Source organism: Protopterus annectens, chromosome 3.part0 (assembly GCF_019279795.1).
Source record: "Protopterus annectens isolate FY-2018-M chromosome 3.part0, PAN1.0, whole genome shotgun sequence".
Lineage (NCBI taxonomy): Eukaryota > Metazoa > Chordata > Ceratodontiformes > Protopteridae > Protopterus > Protopterus annectens.
Genome location: NC_056731.1, coordinates 447,041,356 through 447,060,136, shown reverse-complemented (window position 1 = coordinate 447,060,136; position 18,781 = coordinate 447,041,356). Strand labels below are relative to the sequence as shown.

The window sequence follows — 18,781 nt, the reverse complement described above, 5'->3', positions numbered from 1 at the left end:
GGCATAATGAAACCCTTGGATCCAAAGCTCCGCCCTCGGCTCCGAGAGCTCGGATCAGACAAAAACAGACCCGACAGGCTCGAGGGAAGAGTCGGCGCCAAAGTACCTGAGACTATCGGTGCCGACCCACCCCCGGTTCCAAGGCTGCCTGGCTCCGAACCCGGGAAGCGGGACGGAGAAGGAGCTAGCGGGGCAAAGAAAGGGGTCGAGCTCCCCCCCCCCATAGGGGGGGGGGAGGCAGGAGCACTCCCATCTGCAGTTGAGCCTGGAGGAATCTACGCATCATCCGGTCCAAGTCTGCTTCGGAAAGGCTACGCATAGATCTCGAAGAGGCCACCGAGGCGGGAAGGGAGTGCCGCCTCAATGACCTAGAAGGAGATTGGGTCTCCTCCTCCTCAGGACCCAGTGAAAAACAAGGGGACCGGATCCGAGAAGGAGGAGACCGGGAAGCCCTGGAGGGGGAAGACCGCTTAGCCAGGGGAGCGGAAGTGGAGGCCTCGGCCCTCCACTTGTGGTGCTTCTCCCTCCTCTCGTCTTTCCTGGCCTCCCTCTCCTCCGGGCCTACAGCGAGACGTTGAGTCCCGGCCGGGGGGGGAGAGAAGCAGGAGTGGCCGCCGAAGCCGCGAAGGTAGCCACGGTAGGACCGGAGGCCAAAGCCGAATCTGGGGGCAGGAGACCTGCCAGGAACAGCTTGGATCTCCGATCCTTGAGTGCCCTGGGGTTGAACGCAGCACAGATGGTACACCCAGAGGAAAGGTGTCCAACCCCAAGGCACAGAACACACCGAGTGTGGCCATCAGCCGGTGAAAGCTTATTGCCACACTCGGTGCACTTCGAGAAGATAGGTTTACACACACGCTAGGCCCCAACGCACACACACAAACCCTAACGAACCAGCAAGGGAGAGGGAGGGAAAAATATATAAAACTAAAGAAGATTTAAGCTAAGGGAAACAGGTATGGGTCTAACACACGGTACTCACACCAAAAGTATAGAAAAAGTAAAAAAAAATGTTTCTATTTTTTTCTCACAGAATTCGCTAACAACAGAGCTCGAGAATCCAGCTGCTGACAACAAGCGCGGCAAACTAGATCTGAGGTCAGTCAGGGTTGGCAGGGGTTTATGGGTAGAGGGAGGAGCTAGGAGCTCGGATCTAAGCTGTTGAAAACTGCCGGCTCAGATCCGATACCCACAGGTTGCTGCACAAATGAAGTTAACTAGTTCAGATAAGTTATGTTCCACCTGAGTAGGTAAACTTCATTTGTCAGCAACCTGTGGGTTATGGATCCGACACAGATCCGAGCCGGCAGCATACCAAGCAAAAAGATCCGAGCTCCAAGCTCCTCCCCCTTACCCATACTACACTGCAACCTCCTTCCAATCCTCAGATCGCGTTTGCCACCTGCACATAATAACAAAACAAACAAACAATCTGAAACACCTGACTCAAGGACAAAGTAAAGCTCATAAGCCCGAACCTCGAGCTCAGCTAAATAACCATGAAGGTCAGGGGAAAGGAGGGAGGGACAGTTGCTGACAAATAGTTTACCTACTCAGATGGAACGTTATGGTGAGTACATAACTTATCTGAAGTAGTTAACTTCATTTGATCAGCAACCTGTGGGACAGAGTCCCCAGCTTCCCGAATCTTGGGAAGCCCTTAAGGAAGAATATTCCGAAGCACTGCAGAGCCAAAGGCAGCCCGCCCTCTAGACACCACATCCAGTTTATAATGAGAGATAAAGGTGTGAGAGGACGCCCAGGTAGCCGCTGAACAAATGTCATCCAGGGAAACTCTAGACCAGAAAGCAGCAGACGTTGCCATAGAATGCGTAGAATGAGCATGAACCCCCATTGGTTCTGGTAAGCCAGACTCTCTCTATGCTTGTAAGATACAACTTGAAATCCACCTGGCAAGAGTCACCTTAGAAACTGGTTTCCCTAGAAAAGACTTAGCAAAGGAGACAAAAAGTTGATCAGATTTACGAAAGACATCCGTCCTGTGCAAATAAAAACTTAACTGTCTGTGAACATCCAGCAAATGAAGTTTATATTCTCCTTTGTTCTGGAAATTAGGGAAAAAGACAGGCAAATTAATGGACTGATTAAGGTTTGTCTCGGAGGCAACTTTAGGGAGAAAGGAGGGATTAGTCCGGAGAGATACCCTATCCTTATGAAACACAAGGTATGGAGGTTTGATACAGAGAGCCTGAAGCTCCGACACTCTCCTGGCTGAAGTAATTTCTACCAAAAAGGCCGTCTTCCATGACAAGAACTTCAGATCAATGGAAGCTGCGGGTTCAAAGGGAGGCGCAACTAACGCCTGAAGAACTAAGGTCAGATCCCACGGCAGGGATGAATTTCTAACAGGGGGTCTCAAAAGAAATGTGCCTTTTAGAAAGGTCTTACAAATTCTGGCAGCAGCGAGGGAACCAAAGTTGTCCCCAATATGAAAATGGGAAATGGCAGCCAGCTGGACCTTCACAGTAGATGCGCTGGCCCCTTGTTGAAAAATATGAGACAAGAATTCCAGTAAGGCTGAAATAGGAGCAGTGAAAGGGTCCAAGTTCTTTTGTGAAGCCCAAATTGAAAAACTTTCCCATTTGCTACTGTAAATTTTCCTGGTAGAGGGTTTATGTGCCACCACCAGGATAGACTTGACTCGGGAAGAGATACCAGGAGTCCTGGAAACTAGGGGAACTGGATCAGCCAAGCTGAGAGCTTGAGACCGTCCAAGTTCGGAGGAGCCATTCCCGAGGGATGAGAAATCAGATCGGGAATAGGATCCAAGATCCAGAGTGGAGCTATGAGATGAGACTACAGGCAGGGGAACCAGACTTGATTAGGCCAGAATGGGGCTATGAGGATAATCTTGCTCCCCAACCAGTGAGCTTTCTGCAGAAATATTGTCATAAGCGGAAGTGGAGGATATGCATAAAGAAGACCGGGCAGCCAAGCATGGACTAAAGCGTCTCTGGGGGCTTCTCCCAAAGGAGGAATTAGAGAGAAAAACTCGCTGCACTTCACGTTGGAATGCGATGCAAAGAGATCGCAGCAAGGCTGACCCCACTTGAGAAAGATCTGTTCCGCTACACAAGGATTCAGAGACCACTTGTAAGGAGAGAGGATAGTTCTGCTCAATTTGTCTGCAAGTATGTTGGACCGACCCGGAATGTGCATTGCTAACAGGAAGCGGTTGGTGGAGATCGCCCATTCCCAAACTCTCATGGCCTCTCGGCAAAGGGGGTAAGACCTGGTTCCCCCGTTTGTTGATATACCAGACCACTGACATATTGTCCGACTGGATAACAATAGTCCCCGGAGGAGGAGAGGCATGAAGTGCCTGCAACGCCGAAAGGACCACCCTCATCTCCAGGACATTTATATGCAGTACGGTTTCAGTCTGAGTCCAAGTGCCCTGGACAGTCCTGCCCGCACAATGCCCCCATGGTCACTGTGGCCTGGGGTGGTGACATAACAAAAGATCGTCCTTCCCGAAGGGCTCAGGATTGAAGCCACCACATGAGGGAGTTCCTGCAAACACTGCTGAGGGGGATCAGGAAGTCTAGAGGGTGGTGTAGAATAGACCACTGGACTTAAAACGTCCACAGTAGAACCCTCATGTGCAGACGAGCGTAAGGAATCAGATTGATCGCTGCTGCCATGTACCCCAAAGCTCTCAGGACTAATTCTGCTGGGGAAGCAAGGGACTGAAAGAGGGCTAGCACATGCAGAGTCATGCTGTGAAGTCTGTCTGACGCTAGGAAAGCCATGGCCTGGAGAGTTTCTATCCTGGCCCCTATGAAGTTTAACACTTGAACAGCCTGGAGGAAAGACTTCTTGACATTTATGGCTATACCCAAACGGGGTGACATTCGGAGGAAGAAATCCCTGGCTAGAGAAAGAAGATTCCTGGTGGGGGCGGTGAGGAGCCAGACATCTAGGTACAGGAAGACCTGTATGCCCTGAAGCTTCAGGTGGGCCACAACGACTTCCATGACCTTGGTGAACACCCTGGTGGCTGTGGTGAGACCGAAGGGTAGGACCCTGAACTGGTAATGACTGGTCGAAAGCGGAGAAACCTCCTGGACCGTCTTTCCATGAAAATATGGTAGTACACATCCTTGAGGTCTATGGATCACATCCAGTCCTCCTCCTGCAAGAGGGGCAAGACGGACTGAATCGTGACCATCCGGACTTTCTACTTGGCAACGAAAAGGTTCATTGTCGACAGGTCGAGAATCGGCCTTAAGTCCCCAGTCTTTTTTGGCACCAGAAAGAACCTGGAGTAGATGCCTGATCTGGACTGGTCTGGGGGCACATGCTGGATGGCTCTTTTTTCTAATAGCTTTTTTATTTCTAAAGCCGCGGCCTCCCTTTGAGTGGGTGGGACATCTGGGAGGCATCTTGAGTAAGGGGGCTTGTTTATGAAAGGGATTGAATAGCCTCTGGATATTATCTGAAGCACCCAGCGATCTGTCGTGATGGGATTCCCATTGAGCCAGGTGTCTGGAAAAACACCCCCCCCGACTGCCTCCAGAGAGGAGCAGTCGGGCAACCTCTCAGGGCCGCTGGGCAGGTCGGTCAGAAAAGGGTTCCCGTGACCCAAAGTTCTTCGGTCCCCCTCTGCTTCTGGGCCGGCGTCCACCTTGCCCCCTCTGCCTCTGGGGGAGAAAGAGTCCTGAGCGTTCCGGGCCTGCCGAGATTTCAGGAACCACATCTTCTTCTGCCCTCGCTGGTTCCTACAGCAGAACCTTTGAGAGGTAGAGAAGCGTATTCTGAAGGCTGACAGCATTTTCCCGTCTTTCTCACTCTGGACCAGCGTCTCGCAGATGGTCTTCCCAAAGAGGGTCGACCCGTCAAAGGGTGCAGTCGCAAAGGACGCCTTGAAGGGTTCCGAGAAGTCACAAAGTCGAAGCCAGGCATGACGCCTTAAGGCGATACCAGACCCACTAGCTCTAGCAGCTCCTTCCGTGGCATGGGAAAGTAGCCGCATAGAAGTATTAGACACTAACTTGAGAGTGGCCATACGAGCCGAAAAATTCTGTTTATCCTCGGCCGACATGCACTCTGGGGGAGACTCAGCGTACTCTTTGTCCAGGTCCCGCTGCAGTCTGATTACATGGGCCAAGTAATTCAGTGCCCTTATAGAAAATGTAGCTGAAGCAAAAGTCAGCGGTCCATTGCCTGAGACTCCTTGTCAGGAGGATGGACCGAAGAACTGTCCTGGGAGAGTTCCTTTTAAGTGGCCGTCACCACCATGGCATCAACCGGGGAAGCCTTGCTCCACGAAGCTCTGTCTGCAGGGGGAATAAGAACCTTATCGGGCCATCTAGGTATTGGCTCTACAGTGTCCGGCTCCTTCCACACCCTGGTGGTAATCAGGTCGACCAGGGGGTCGGCTGGGGGGACACACAAGAGGTAGATGGGCCTGTGTCGAATGCCTCCAGGAATACAGACTCATCCGAGGAGGGTTTTTGGGTGGACCCCTGGCAGAGAATTTCCATATCATCTCCAAAGGAGACGTCGTTGGGGTGTGATTTGGGGGAAACCTCCCCTTCCTCTAAATCGGTATCCTCGGTGAGGGACTCAGGGGAGTCCAAGTGCCTCCTTTTGCACAGGAGTTTGTGAGGGACCTCCTCGGGGGGACTGTCTGAGGAGGGCTCACCAATGGATTTATGTTCCTCCAGGGGAACTGGATGGGACATCAACGACACAGGCTGTCCCTGGGGGGACTGGATGATGGAGGACAAACTGAGCTGCGAGGGAGCGGGGGCGGACCCTGAGGAAAGAGTAAGGGTTCTCGATCCTCCAGAGAGAACCCTCTCTACCACGTCGAACGCCAAAGTGGAACCGGCCTCTTGGATCAGACGAGGGGATCTGTGACGGAGCTGAAGCGATCGGAACTGAGAGGATGGTGTGCTCCAACTGCAAAGGAGCCGAAGACACATTCATCCCCCAGATTCGATGCCCAGCTCTTGGCTCCGGGAGCTCGGATCCGAAAGCGGATCCGATAAGCTCGAGGGCATGGCTGGCGTTGAGGTAGTAATAACCATCAGTGCCGACCCCCTGGCTCCGGGGCTCCTCGGATCCAGAGATTCCGAAATCCGGTGGTGGATCAGAGAAGGAGCTATCGGGGTAAACAGTGGAGCTGAACCCTCCCCAACACTTCCATCTGCAGCCGAGTTTGCAAGAATTGACGCATCATTCGGTCCATATCTGCCTCCAAAATGCTGTGAGTAGACCTGGAGGAAGCAGACTACGACCTCAAGGCTGGTCAGGCATCCTCCTCTGGCTCCAGGGAGAAACGTGGCGAACGGAGCAGTGGGGTAGGAAGGCTTGGAAACTTAATGGAGAAGAGACCACCTTAGCGGGGGGGGGGGGGGTGAGGGGTCCAATTCGGCCTGCCGCTTGCGGCTTCTTTCTCTTTCTCTCTCCCTTCTCTTTTTTTTTTATCCTTCTTGGCCTCTCGTTCTCCTATAGACAAGATGGGAGGTAGAGTCTCAGACAGGGGAAGAGGGTCAGTTGGCTGGGCAGCTGCAGCCGTGGCTGTCGCTACAGAAAGGGAAGGAGAAGAAAAGTACAGTTTTGTACCAACCATAAATGTAGATGCTCGAGTGTTCACACTGCTGCAGTCATCACACTTGAGTTATCCTGCCGTTGGGCGGTCCCGCAGTCGGCCAGAGTTCCAAAGTCTTGGTCCGGCGTCGGTTGCTGTCGGTTCTTCCCTGACGTCAGTGCGCCAGGGGTATATAATATGCATCCAACGCCATTTTCTTCAGATTTTCTTGCCCCAAATGTCAGGTGCCCCCAAGTGGGTAGGCAATACATACTGCTAATCAGAAATAAACATATAAAAAAAAAACAATACCTTCAGTTACCAGCAAATACACCCCAAAGATTGTATAGGATAGAAGGGTATAGATAAGTCCAGCTAGTTCAGAGGGGATGGAGGAAGGGTAACCAGGACTGCAGCAGTGTGAACACTCGAACATCTACATTTATGGTAGGTACAAAACTGTACTATGTTCATCGTGTTACACTGCTGCAGTCATCACACTTGGGTTGAATCCCAAAGCTAAGTTTGGGTGGCTGGTATATAAAGAATTAGGATTGGCTAAGAGGCCCTGCAGAACTGCAGTGGCAAAACCTGCTCTGGATTTAGAGTAAAGAGGCAGGTGGTAATGTTTGGTGAAGGTGTGCACTGAACTCCAAGTTGCAGCCTCCAAAATTTCCTTGGTAGGTACTCCTCTGAGAAAGGCTGATGAAGTGGCTGTTGCCCTGGTGGAATGAGGCCTAATGTTATTAGGGACTGATTTTCCATGCTGTGTGTAGCAGTACCGAATACAGTGCCCTATCCATTTGGATATAGTCTGCTTTGAGATAGCCTTGCCTTGTGATCCTGCAGCATATGCTACAAACAGTTGATCAGTTTTCCTGAAAGCTTTTGTTTTGTCTAAGTAAAAGCAAAAGTTTCTCCCCTTTATTTTGGGGGTTTGGATAAAAAGTAGGCAAATGGATGGTTTGATTAAGAGCCACACTAGATACCACCTTTGGCATGAAAGTAGGGTTTGTCCTTAAAGATATCCTGTCCTGATGAAAAATTATAAAAGGTTCCACTGCCATTAATGCCTGTAACTGAGACTCTTTGTGCTGAAGTTACTGCCAGGAGCAGAGCTGTTTTCCATGACAAAAATTTTAGATCGGCTGTATTGGCTGGCTCAAAAGGTGGTAGGGTCAGTTTTTCCAAAACGAAATTGAGGTCCCAAGTTGGTGTTGGTGCTCTCCGGGGCAGTCTTATGTTTTTAGCCCCTCTGAGGTACTGCTTTAGCAAGGGATGAGAGAATAAAGGAGGGTCCGTGTTGTAATGTGCTGAAATGGCAGAGACGTGAATCTTAATTGATGAAAAGGATAGGCCCCTGTCCAGCATCTCAGTTAAGTATTGTAAAATCTGAGGAATGTTTGGAACAAGAGGGCCAAGGCTGTGAGCTTGGTTCCAGGTGCAGAATCTCTTCCATTTTTCTGAGTAAGCTTTCCTGGTGCTAGGCCTCCTGGCCTCCAAAATGACATCCATACCAGCTTTAGAGAGAGGTGTTGCCTGTTTGACTAAAGTATCTGCCATGCAGCCAGGTTTAGGGTTTTGAGCTGACCGTGCAGGATCTGAGTGTTTTGTTGAGTTAGCTGGTGTGGAATTTGGGGCAAAATCCATGGTGGGCCCTGAGCCAAGTTCCTTAAGATAGGGTACCAGTGCTGGCGTGGCCAGTCTGGAGCAATCAGGATCATCTGCATTTTTTCTTGTCTGGCTTTTAGGAGTACCTCTGAAAGGAGAGACATTGGTGGGAAGGCATAGACTTTTAGGTTTTTCCAGCTGAACAGAAGAGCATCCACTTTCCAAGCTTGTTCATAGGTTTATACTAGGCTATCTGCCCTAAGGCATTTATAAGCCTAGCCCAAATTTTTGTGGCTTACGCCACCCCTTATATGAAAAAATACTGTGCCCATTAGTTTGTTGTGCCTCTGTCCAGCAGTGACACAGAGATGATTCCCGGGATAAACCTACGATCTCCCATCCACAGGTCAAGATTTCTCTTGAACAGAGCCAGCGAGGTGCTCTGCCTCACATGGATCAGGATTTTATTCCACAGCATAGGGAGTCTCTGAGTGATAAATCTATCCCTCCAGCAGTCCCTATTTATATCCGTGCTAAGGTTTAAGTCGCTTGCTCTAGTGGTTTTGGTGGATTTGGATTTTTTGAGGTGGAGCATGTCCATTAATTCCGGGTTGGACATGGCCTTGTATGTCAGGCACATGTCACCTCTGAGCAGACGGTATGCAACTGAATAGAGCTGGAGTTTCTTCAATCTGGCAGTATATGACAGATTTTGGAGTCCCTTTATCCTTTTGGTGAGGAACTTTTGGGGTCTCTCCAATTGCTGCAGATGTCGGGTGAGATACATCCCGAATGGGGCATTGTACTCGATCATTGGTCTGATAAGTGAAGAGTACAGGGAACAATGACCTCACTAGATCTGGATATGAATCCCTTCATGATCAGGTGGGCAATGTAGAAGGTCTTTCTAACCACTTTAGCAACGTGAGTGTCAAAAGAAAGGCCACTGTCAACCTGGGTCCCCAGGTCCCTGATAACCTCTTCTGTGCTTAGTGAATTGCCACCTATATGGTAGCTTGGGGTTACCTTGTTTTTCCCGAAGGGTATGACTATACATTTTTTGGCGTTTAACTTCAGGCCATGGCTCTGGCACCAGCTATCTGTTTCCGTGAGTCCCTTCTGAAGGATATCCGTGTCCAATGCACTTTCCTCTATGGCGCCCAGTTTGCAGTCTTCTGCAAACTTTGTCAGCCAAAGTCCTCCCATGTTGGCCTGTACTTCTGAGAAGTAGATGCCGAACAATAGGGGGCCAAGGACCGAGCCCTGTGGGACACCACTTGTGACTGGCTTGGAGTCTGACATAGCGCCAGCAACTCTAACCCTGTGGGTTATGTCCTTAAGCCAGTTTGCAACCCATCTTGTGACATATGGGTTTACATTTAAGCTGGTAAGTTTTTCTACAATACCCGAGTGGGGTATTGTGTCGAAGGCCTTTGCAAGGTCAAGGTAGGCTGTATGGACTGCCTTTCCCTCATCAATGGCCTTGGTGACTGTTTCGAAGAAGTCGACCAAGTTCAAAAGGCATGATCTGCCCTTGACGAAGCCAAACTGGGTCGGGTCCAATGTCTGCAAGTCCCCTATATCTTTGTTTATGAGCTCCATTATGATCCTCTCCATAGCTTTGCAGACTAGACTTGTTAAGCTTATGGGGTGGTAATTACCAGGGTCCGTAGAGGCACCACCTTTGTGGAGTGGGACCACAGTTGCCGTACGCCACTCCTTGGGCACGTATCCTGTGGTAAGGCTGAGATTAAACAGCTGCCTTATGTGCGGGTTTAATTCCTCATTTAGCTCATGTAGCACACAGCCGGGGACAACATCTGGTCCCATTGATGCTGTGTTTTTAGCTTTAGAGAGAGCAGCTTTCACCTGCGCATTTGAGATGTCTGGGAGGCTACACTCTGCTGGGATAGTTATCTCTCCTTTAGGGGGGGAGAGGGGGGTGAAGTTTGCACTGAACCTGTCTGCCAGTATGTTGGCAATGTCTATGGGTTCAGTGATTTTTGTATCATTTTGGACTAATTCTGAGCATATCTGGGAGTTTCCACCCAGGTTCCTAACATAGCTAAAAAAGGCCTTATGATTGTCCTTTGAATCCATGGCAATTTTTCTCTCAAAATTGGCCTTAGTTGATTTTATGAGCGCTCGTATTTTTTTACTAATAATGATCAGGGGGTGACTTCCCTTTTATGGATTTTGTTCCATCATGTAATAGCTTTCTCCTCTTATTGTAAAGTTTGTTAATGGCTGGGGTCCACCACACTGGACGTTTGCCGTTTGTGGAAAGAGTCTTGGTTTTATTTGGGATTGCCTGATCCATGCAGTCCTGGAGGTGTTCATAGAAGGCATTTGTAAGGGCTTCCGCAGCTTGGGTTGTGGTTTCCACTGGCTCAGGGGCCTTGAAGGATACCACACCAGTCTTGAATAGTGTGAAGTTTGCTTTAGAGAAGTTCTTCACTGTGGTCTTTTTTGTTTGGGGTGGGGGCGGGATGTGGATTTCCAGTGAGATTAGTTTATGATCAGATCTCACCAATGAGGGATATACTTCCGGTGTGGAGCATTTTGTCCCCATGTTTGTGATAATGAGATCTAGTATATTTTCTCCTCTCGTGGGAACAGTGACTAGCTGTTCCATGGCATTTGAATTTATGAACTCCAGGAACCGTTGGGCTAGAAAGTTAGGGCTTGAGTAATGTTCCCAGTCTATATTCGGGTAGTTGAAGTCACCCAATATGATGGTGCTTGGAGATACATTTATACCCTCCAGTGTTTGTGATAAATCCTTGTGCAAAAAGATCTATGTCTGGGCATCCCCATTTTTGTGTTATCATGCTGAAGATTTGTGGATTTAATTTCCATTTGTGAGGCTCCATGATATTTCTGCTTAGGTCGTCTGCTAGAGTATTTTTTCTTTCCTGGCAGGAATTGTGCTTGCAGGTGAACTTGGTACGTTAGCGCTGTGTTCCACAAAGTCATGGCTTGCCTGCATAGGGGATATCTGTATCCTTGAGGCACAATATTCAGGACCCATTTGTCTTGGGTGATTGTTTGCCAGTTTTGTGAAAAAAGTGCTAGTTTTCCCCCTAAGGGGGCTTCCAGAAGGGACGTGCTTGGCGTACGCAAAGGAAAGTCACTGTGACTGTTCCCTGTAAGGATGAGACTTGTCCTCACCTCCTTTTGGGGTTGAGGTGCCCCACTGTCGTTGTCTGTTTGAGCCTTGGGGTTGAGGTCTGCCTCTTGGGCATCTGTATCTGCCTCTCTGTGGCCTGTCTGACACTGGAAAGGACCAATTTTTTGTTGGCCAATTTCTGCTAAACCAAGGTGGCTGTACCTGTAAGAAATCCTTGACTGTTTGCATAGATTTAGGTTTATCCTTCATTTTCTTTAACACCTCTTCTGCCTTAACACCAAACAAGGTATCATGTTGTAAAGGAGCATCCAATAACTTTGCCTTAACATGATCAGGTAATTTTAACCAAGCATCTTCGAATAACAGAACCTGTAACTGCGGCTCTACAAGAGGCCTCTAAAGAATCAAAACCACAATCTGTTCAACTGCATGCAATAAATCCTGCATTTCTTTACAATCAGGAGCTTCTGAGCTAGCAAGCATTTTCTGTTTTAACTGAGCCATTAAATATTGTTGGTACTTAAGCATGTGAAACTGGCAATTTAAAGCTCTTACTGCTAAAGTTGCAGACGTGTATACTTTCTTCCCCCCATCTATCCAAAGCTCTGGAATCTCTGTCAGAGAGTACTGGATTTTTTGCAATGGAAGCCTTAACCTCTTTTGGACCCTGGGAAATAGTTTCTGGATCAGCAGAAGGGTTTTTATAAAGAAACTTGTGAGAGTCAGGGACTCTGTAATACCTATCTGGCTTGGCTGGAGCAGGGGGCAAAGAGTCAGGAGATAAGCTGGATTCAGAGAACACATCATCCAAAATGTCTAGCACAGGCAGAATAGCCAGGGGCCTGTGCTGAGGCAGTAAGAGGAAATCCCTGAGCCTTTTCTTGGATTCTGAGTATTCCTGACTTTCCCAATGGAAATGTTCCCTCATGGTATGTAAAGTTTCCCCAAAAGAATAATCCTCAGGAGGAGAGGCTGAAGGGATAGATCCCTCAGCATCAGAGTCCTCTCATAGGGGGGGGTAGAGAGTATCCCTGGTCTGAAGAGGAATCAGAAGAAATGGAAACCTGATCAGAGGAGTCATAGTCTGTATCCTGCCTAGGCCTTTTCTCAGGAGGGGGATGGGAACCCCTGATTAGAGTAACGAGGTCTTCGGCCATTTTAAGCATTTGTTTCTTGGGTATGATGGACTGTCCAGGAGAATGCTGTACTTGTTTTTTTTGTCTTTAATGATACCTTTGTCTTGGCTGTTGTTTTAATGGTAAGTTGCGAAGGTCTAAAAACACCCTCAGAAGCCGGTGCCTGCTCAGCGGCTCCGGACTCATCTGAGGGATTAGTTTCCATAGGCCCAGTACCTTGAGTTTCCAGAGGCCTAGTTGTCTCCACGTGGGAGTCGGAAGCGGCCTGTGGCTCTGAGGTAGCGGGTGTCAGAGGCTGCGAAAGCGCCTCACTGAGAACCGGCGACTGGCCTAAAAGAGGTTTTGTCGTCGGTTTTGGACCTCGGATGTCTGTCTCTATCCTTGTCTTTGCGTTTTTTCACTATTGAGGTCGTCGGATGATCCGACGGCATGGTATAATTGCCACGGCAAACGAGATTGGAGGATTGGAAGAAGGCTGCAGAGTAGTATGGGTAAGGGGGAGGAGCTTGGAGCTCAGATCTTTTTGCTTGGTATGCTGCCGGCTCGGATCAGTGTCGGATCTATAACCCACAGGTTGCTGATCAAATGAAGTTAACTACTTCAGATCTAAGATTTTGGATCAAAGTCCTTATGACAAACAATCATAAGGTACATTATACTAATAAAGCCACAGAAAATATTCTAAAAACTAAGCTAGTACTATATCTGTAAATAGGTGTATAAAAAAGAGGTAAGGTGGGGCTGTACATTACTTCAGGAAATTTGCAAAGAAGCCAAAGTACCGTGAGCAAATAACTTGGGAGGGAAAGGTAACAGAGCAGGATAAGGCTAAGCAGAAGTCTGGACTGCAGATTAGAGACTACTGTCCCTATCAGTAATTAATAAGCAGTACAAGTACACGGAAACTGATAATGTGCAAGCCCAGATTTGGTACTATTTGTAGTTGAGTCGAGTACAGATGTCATTTACAAAAAGGGGGGGGGGGGGTAATTAGGGCATGTAAAATATTGCTTACAATAAGAATCGAAGACTGGGAAGAGGGAACAGAAAGGCAATTTATACAAAGGACCAATGGAAAGAAGTCTTTAAGGCTCGCAAGTATGTGAAGATTTAGGATGTTTACATGAAAGTGTTTGACACATTTTTACAACCCAAGAATACTTCAGAGGATTTTTCTTCAGGAAGATGAGAAATGTTAGAGATGTGCTGGAAAGAGAGAGGTAATTGACAGCATGTTGTTTTGGAAGATTTCAACACTTTCCTAAGTAGTACTATGCCAAAAATGTGGGAGAAATGGTTGTAACTAAGGATATGACTCTTCTGACCTGGGATATAGGATTGCCTAGATACAGAAAGTTTAATGCAACAGGCTGCCAAAAAAGCAATTACTAGAAAATGGAAATCAAAATCTATACCAACTGTAATCAAACTGCTGAATACTTAAAAGGCATTAAAAAACTAGAGGTGGGATCTTTAGAAAAGGGAAGGCACATTTTTATTTTTTATTTTATTACTTTTTTTTTTTTTTTTTTTTTTTAAATAAATGGAATTAGCGGTAATATGCACAACAACATTCAGGAGAAGGAGTGAGTTGTATGTAAAGGTTGGGAGTGAATGACAATGTCAAAGAAAACATATGTACATCAAGACAACAATGGAAACTGTTACTGATTTTATTTTTTTTTTTTGTCTGCCATTACTGTATGTATAGCCGTGTCACAGATTAAAATCTGAGTGTGTTTAATAAAACATTTAGAAAGAAATGATGCTGGACAGTGCAACAAAATAAGGCAGCATGGGATGAATAGAGGCCTGCTTGACATTAGCTCCACATTAAATTTCCTAATGCACACTTCCACCCAAAACTAAAGCTCCTACTAGAGACTGCTTTTAAAAATCACACAAGTGACTGTAATAACAGCAGAAGCACATAAAGACATCTAGATTGGCTGTTTCTCATACATCTTACCTTTTTCATGTATTCAGTAACTGGATTTTGTTGGAGGAACTCTGTGCTTTCTCTTGTGTAAAACCTCTCAGTGTCTGCTAAAAACTGGGATTCAAATGATTCTTTATACACTGTTAACGTGGGGCCCTTTGCGAAAGCATCATCTTCATTAAGTCCTAGTTCAACTGGAAACAAAATACAAACACAGCATTAATAACCAATATAAACACAGAGTGTCCGTTGACACTTAAAATTAAAAAAAAAAGGCAAATAAAGCAGCTTTGGAACAAAAGATTATCTGCACTGAAACAATGTTCCTAAAAATGCTAAGCAGCATTTGAACAGCTCCAGTACACAGAACCCCCCCCCCCACACACACACACACACAACAGCTACTGGAGAAGCCAGCCAAACAAGGATATGAATTACATGGCAACACCAAACTTATTAGATGCTAGATAAAGGGTTCTGGCATGGTCATCCTGTAGAAGTGCAGCTCCTGCAACAGAATACAGACCAAGTAAGAAGTGCACAGTAACTAAATGGTACTTACAGGCAAAAGCATGTAGTCTCACTGGCTCAGTGTAGAAGGCACCGCAATGTGCTGTCTGACCAAAGAGAAGGGGGAAATTAGGGACATCCGAATAGTCTCCTTTGTGGAGAAAAAGGGTCCATCAAATATCATTACAAGTACTGCTTATTAGGTGCAACGTTTAAAAATGAAATATGACTGAGTAAAAGACTACTCAACCAGCAGCTTGTAAGTACTTTCTTCAAAGTTTTATTCCCCTTGTATGCAGATGAATAAAAATAGCAAAGAACTCTATACACATGGATATACTAGTATTTTTAATTATCATATCCAGATGATTTTGAACAAGTGAAGAACATCCTATTCCATTTCTGTTCCTGAACAAAGTACTCATATACTTACCTGAAGAGTAACTCTTTAAGGAGTACTCACTGTAAGAGTGAATAACGTCTGGGTATATTCACTGTATTTGCACCTTCTTGAGATCAGTGGCTTCATCCTATGTGGCACCTACATGGCTAGAGAGTATGAGAATGGGCTCACTTATCTATACCTGCGTAGCTGCTCTGCTCTTCTGTTACTAGAGACAAAATATCCCACATAGGCAAGTTAGCAAGCAAACAGCATTTTTTATAACTGATTCAGCAAACTAAATTTGTTCATCTTGTCTGCTGACAGAATATGAGTAATGTGTGCTAACATTTCTACACAAGTTCAACACATTACGCAAAACAAGGCATATAGATTTAAAGATAGACATGCGGTAGTACAGAGAGAGGCAGCTTGAGGCAGTATTGTTGGGACCAAACCCGTGAGGATTCATCTTCCATGTCATCTTGCAGTCTACAATCTCTGCTAATTTGCTTCTCTAACCAGGACAGCAAAGAAATGTAGATGGTACTGGCAATGCCCTTCATACAGCATCAACACCCTGGCATCTACGGAGCAGGAAGTTTGCTAGAACCACGACGGAAGGTAGAGAACTTAGGAAATTGGGACAGCTGTCAGGCTCTTGCAGGCAAGAAATCCCATGAGTTACAGCCAAAAGAAAGTATCTATCAACTGGACACAAGCTGATTTAAGTATACTTTTCTCTGCACTTATTTAAGAAAGATTTGATTCAGTAAATATTGTGTGTCTATCTGCAGTTAGTTGCCCACCCCCACTCCCTGTTTCCTGTTGTGGTGTTAATCTTGGTGGCTTTGGAATTGCCCACCCCTGCTGTAAATCTGGTTTTGGACACTCCTCCTGGACCCATCTCATCTGCTCACTCCAATGAGTACAGTGAGATCATATTTTGATTTCAGATACTCCTACCAATCCCATCTCCTCTTCTGTGTACAGAGAGATCACTTGGAAAGGACATTCCCCTATAGTATCTTAATCTGCTCTGTTTCCTCCCTCTCCACAAAAAAAAAAATTACACTTCATCTGCTTTACTGTATTTGTGTTTCTTCCTACTTTATTACCTTATTTTGCATTTGCCTCTTCTTAAAAGTACTCAGTTGAATTTATTCTGCTGCCTTTATTACTGCTCGTTAGTAGCCTGATTAAATTGTAACGGTTATTCTAAGCCTTTTGGTTTAAGCACTTTGGTTTCAAACCAGTTTTACATTAAGAAGGTTTGTGGTCTGCACTGTTGTGGCAGGACAGGTAGCGTACATCTTTCTATGGTGGGAACTGCTGATTGAAGGCTCAGTGTCTTGTTATTCTAAAAGTGTATTAGTTCTGGGTTAAAGCACTTGGGCTTCAGGACAGTTATTCTACATTAAGAAGGTTTGTGGTCTGCACTCTTGTGGGAGGAGAGGCTAGATTCTGTTCTTCTGAGCTGGGAATTTCTGGTTAAAGGCTTATTGAGCATGCTTACTTGATCTGTTTCTTTCTGAAATCGGTACGCTTAGTTTGCTGTAGCATAGAGTAGGTAGATTCAGGCCTGCTGGATCTAGCTTTATTTGCATAACTTGTGCACTGATCCAGGCAGTCTTTTCTGGAGAAAGTTTCTTTGTACCCTAGTGGCAGGAGTGTGCAGTTAGAACTTGTCTGATTGAAGGACTGCTGGAACAGGGCTCAGTTTTGTGCTTTTTAACTGGTTAATTGGGTAAAGTGTTGTTTTGATTGTATCTGCTCTATTTTCTGAAAAAGTATACACACATATATATATATATATATATATATATATATATACATATACATACATACATACATACACACTTGTTTCCCACCTTTCTGAACTAGTATAGTCCAGTTTTCAGGTCACTGCTAAATCCAGGGCTGTGTTACAAGTTTTTCTGTTGTCCACACCTTACTTGGATAGAAGGAAGTTTCTCTGTTTACCTGTGAGAAAGGGTAGCTTTGAGCAGCCTATCTGTCCATGGAGGAGTGGTTTCAGCCCAGAAGTTAGTAGTTTATTGGCCATTTTGGGCTAATCTCTCTTTCTTTCACTTCCCTGTTATAAAACACGTATTTGCACAGTTTTTGCGCTTGTATTCCGCTCAGCAAGTGCCTTCCAGGTGTTCTGCAGAGTCCACAGGAGCAGAGACAAAGAGAGACCTTTGGAGTGATTATCATTTTTCTGCTTTTCTTGCTGTCTTAAACTAATTCTGCCTAAAACGCCAGTTGTTTTAGCGTTTCTGCGATTTAAAAAGTTTGTTATTGCTACATATTGTACCTTATTTGCTGCTTGCACTTGAATTAAGTTGTTTTTGTGTTTAATCTGTTAAACTGTTGTTGGCTAAACACTAAAGTGATAGCCTTTGTTGTGCATTTAAAGTGTTGTTTTGCTTGCATCTGCTATATTTTCTGAGAAAAAAAAAAACAAAAAATATACTTGTTTCCTGCCTTTCTGAACTAGTACAGTCCAGTTTTCAGGTTATTGCCGAATCCAGGGCTGTGTTACAAGTTTCTGTGTTGCTCATACTGTACTTGGATAGAAGGAAGTTTCTCTGTTCACCTGTGAGAGAGGGGAGCTTTAAGCAGCCTATCTGTCCCTGGAGGAGTGGTTTCAGCCCAGAAGTTAGTAGTTTATTGGGCTAATTTCCATCTCTGTCGCTTCTCTGGTATAAAACCCGCATTTGCGCAGTTTTGCGCGCTGGTTAGCTAGAGTTAAACTATTCTCGGCTCCACGAAGTCTACTCTTCAATTTTTCCCTTGGAACTAGAAAAACCTTCAACTTTAGCAACAAACCATTCATTTCACAGTCAAGCACTTGCTTAAAACTCATAGCAAGCACTAATTAACCCTAGCACTAGACCCCCCCTTATACTGTCCAGAAGGACAAGGCACTCTATTCGTCCCCACCAGCCAAAAAACAGCTTACTCTACCTATTCAGGCATGTCCAAAGTGCAGGTTCCAGTGTACTCTCCAGTCCAACTGGTGAATCTGGGCATTTTGAGGCAATGTTACAACTGCCTCATGTACACAGACAACCCTCTCCTCCTACCACCAAACACTAATATATGCGAGAGATGCAATTAAACAGCCAAACTGGAGGCAAATCTCTCTCAACCCAAGACTGAAACTGACAGTCAAGAGAAGGGTAATACTTGCAACACACCACCAGTCTCACACATACCTAATAAACCAACACCGGCAAATAACACACATGAATACATGAAAACATACTCAGAGGCTCTAAATACAAATCTGCAAAAGCAACAGAGACCTCCAAAGCAGACATCCAAGCAACCTCCACACCCCCTCACCAATCATGAAACACATAATTCACAAAATCAGTGTGCCATGCAATCACAGCCCTTAAGGCAAAATAACATACCCAACACACTAATAATAGGTGACTCTACAGTCAGGCACACTGATGTCCCACTAACTAGGCTGGACAAGGAGAAGGTTACAGTTAGCTGCCTG

At 46.1% G+C, this 18,781-nt stretch overlaps 1 protein-coding gene across 2 annotated transcripts in view; it reads right to left on the bottom strand.

The window, feature by feature from the left end:
- Nucleotides 1-18,781, bottom strand: part of CUL1 (cullin 1) — a 3,347,782-nt gene that overhangs the window by 2,452,521 nt on the left and 876,480 nt on the right. For both annotated transcript variants that reach the window (XM_044064870.1, XM_044064871.1), the window contains exon 7: nucleotides 14,406-14,569. In XM_044064870.1, the coding sequence (XP_043920805.1) occupies nucleotides 14,406-14,569 (164 nt within the window). The remainder of the gene's footprint in view (nucleotides 1-14,405; nucleotides 14,570-18,781) is intronic.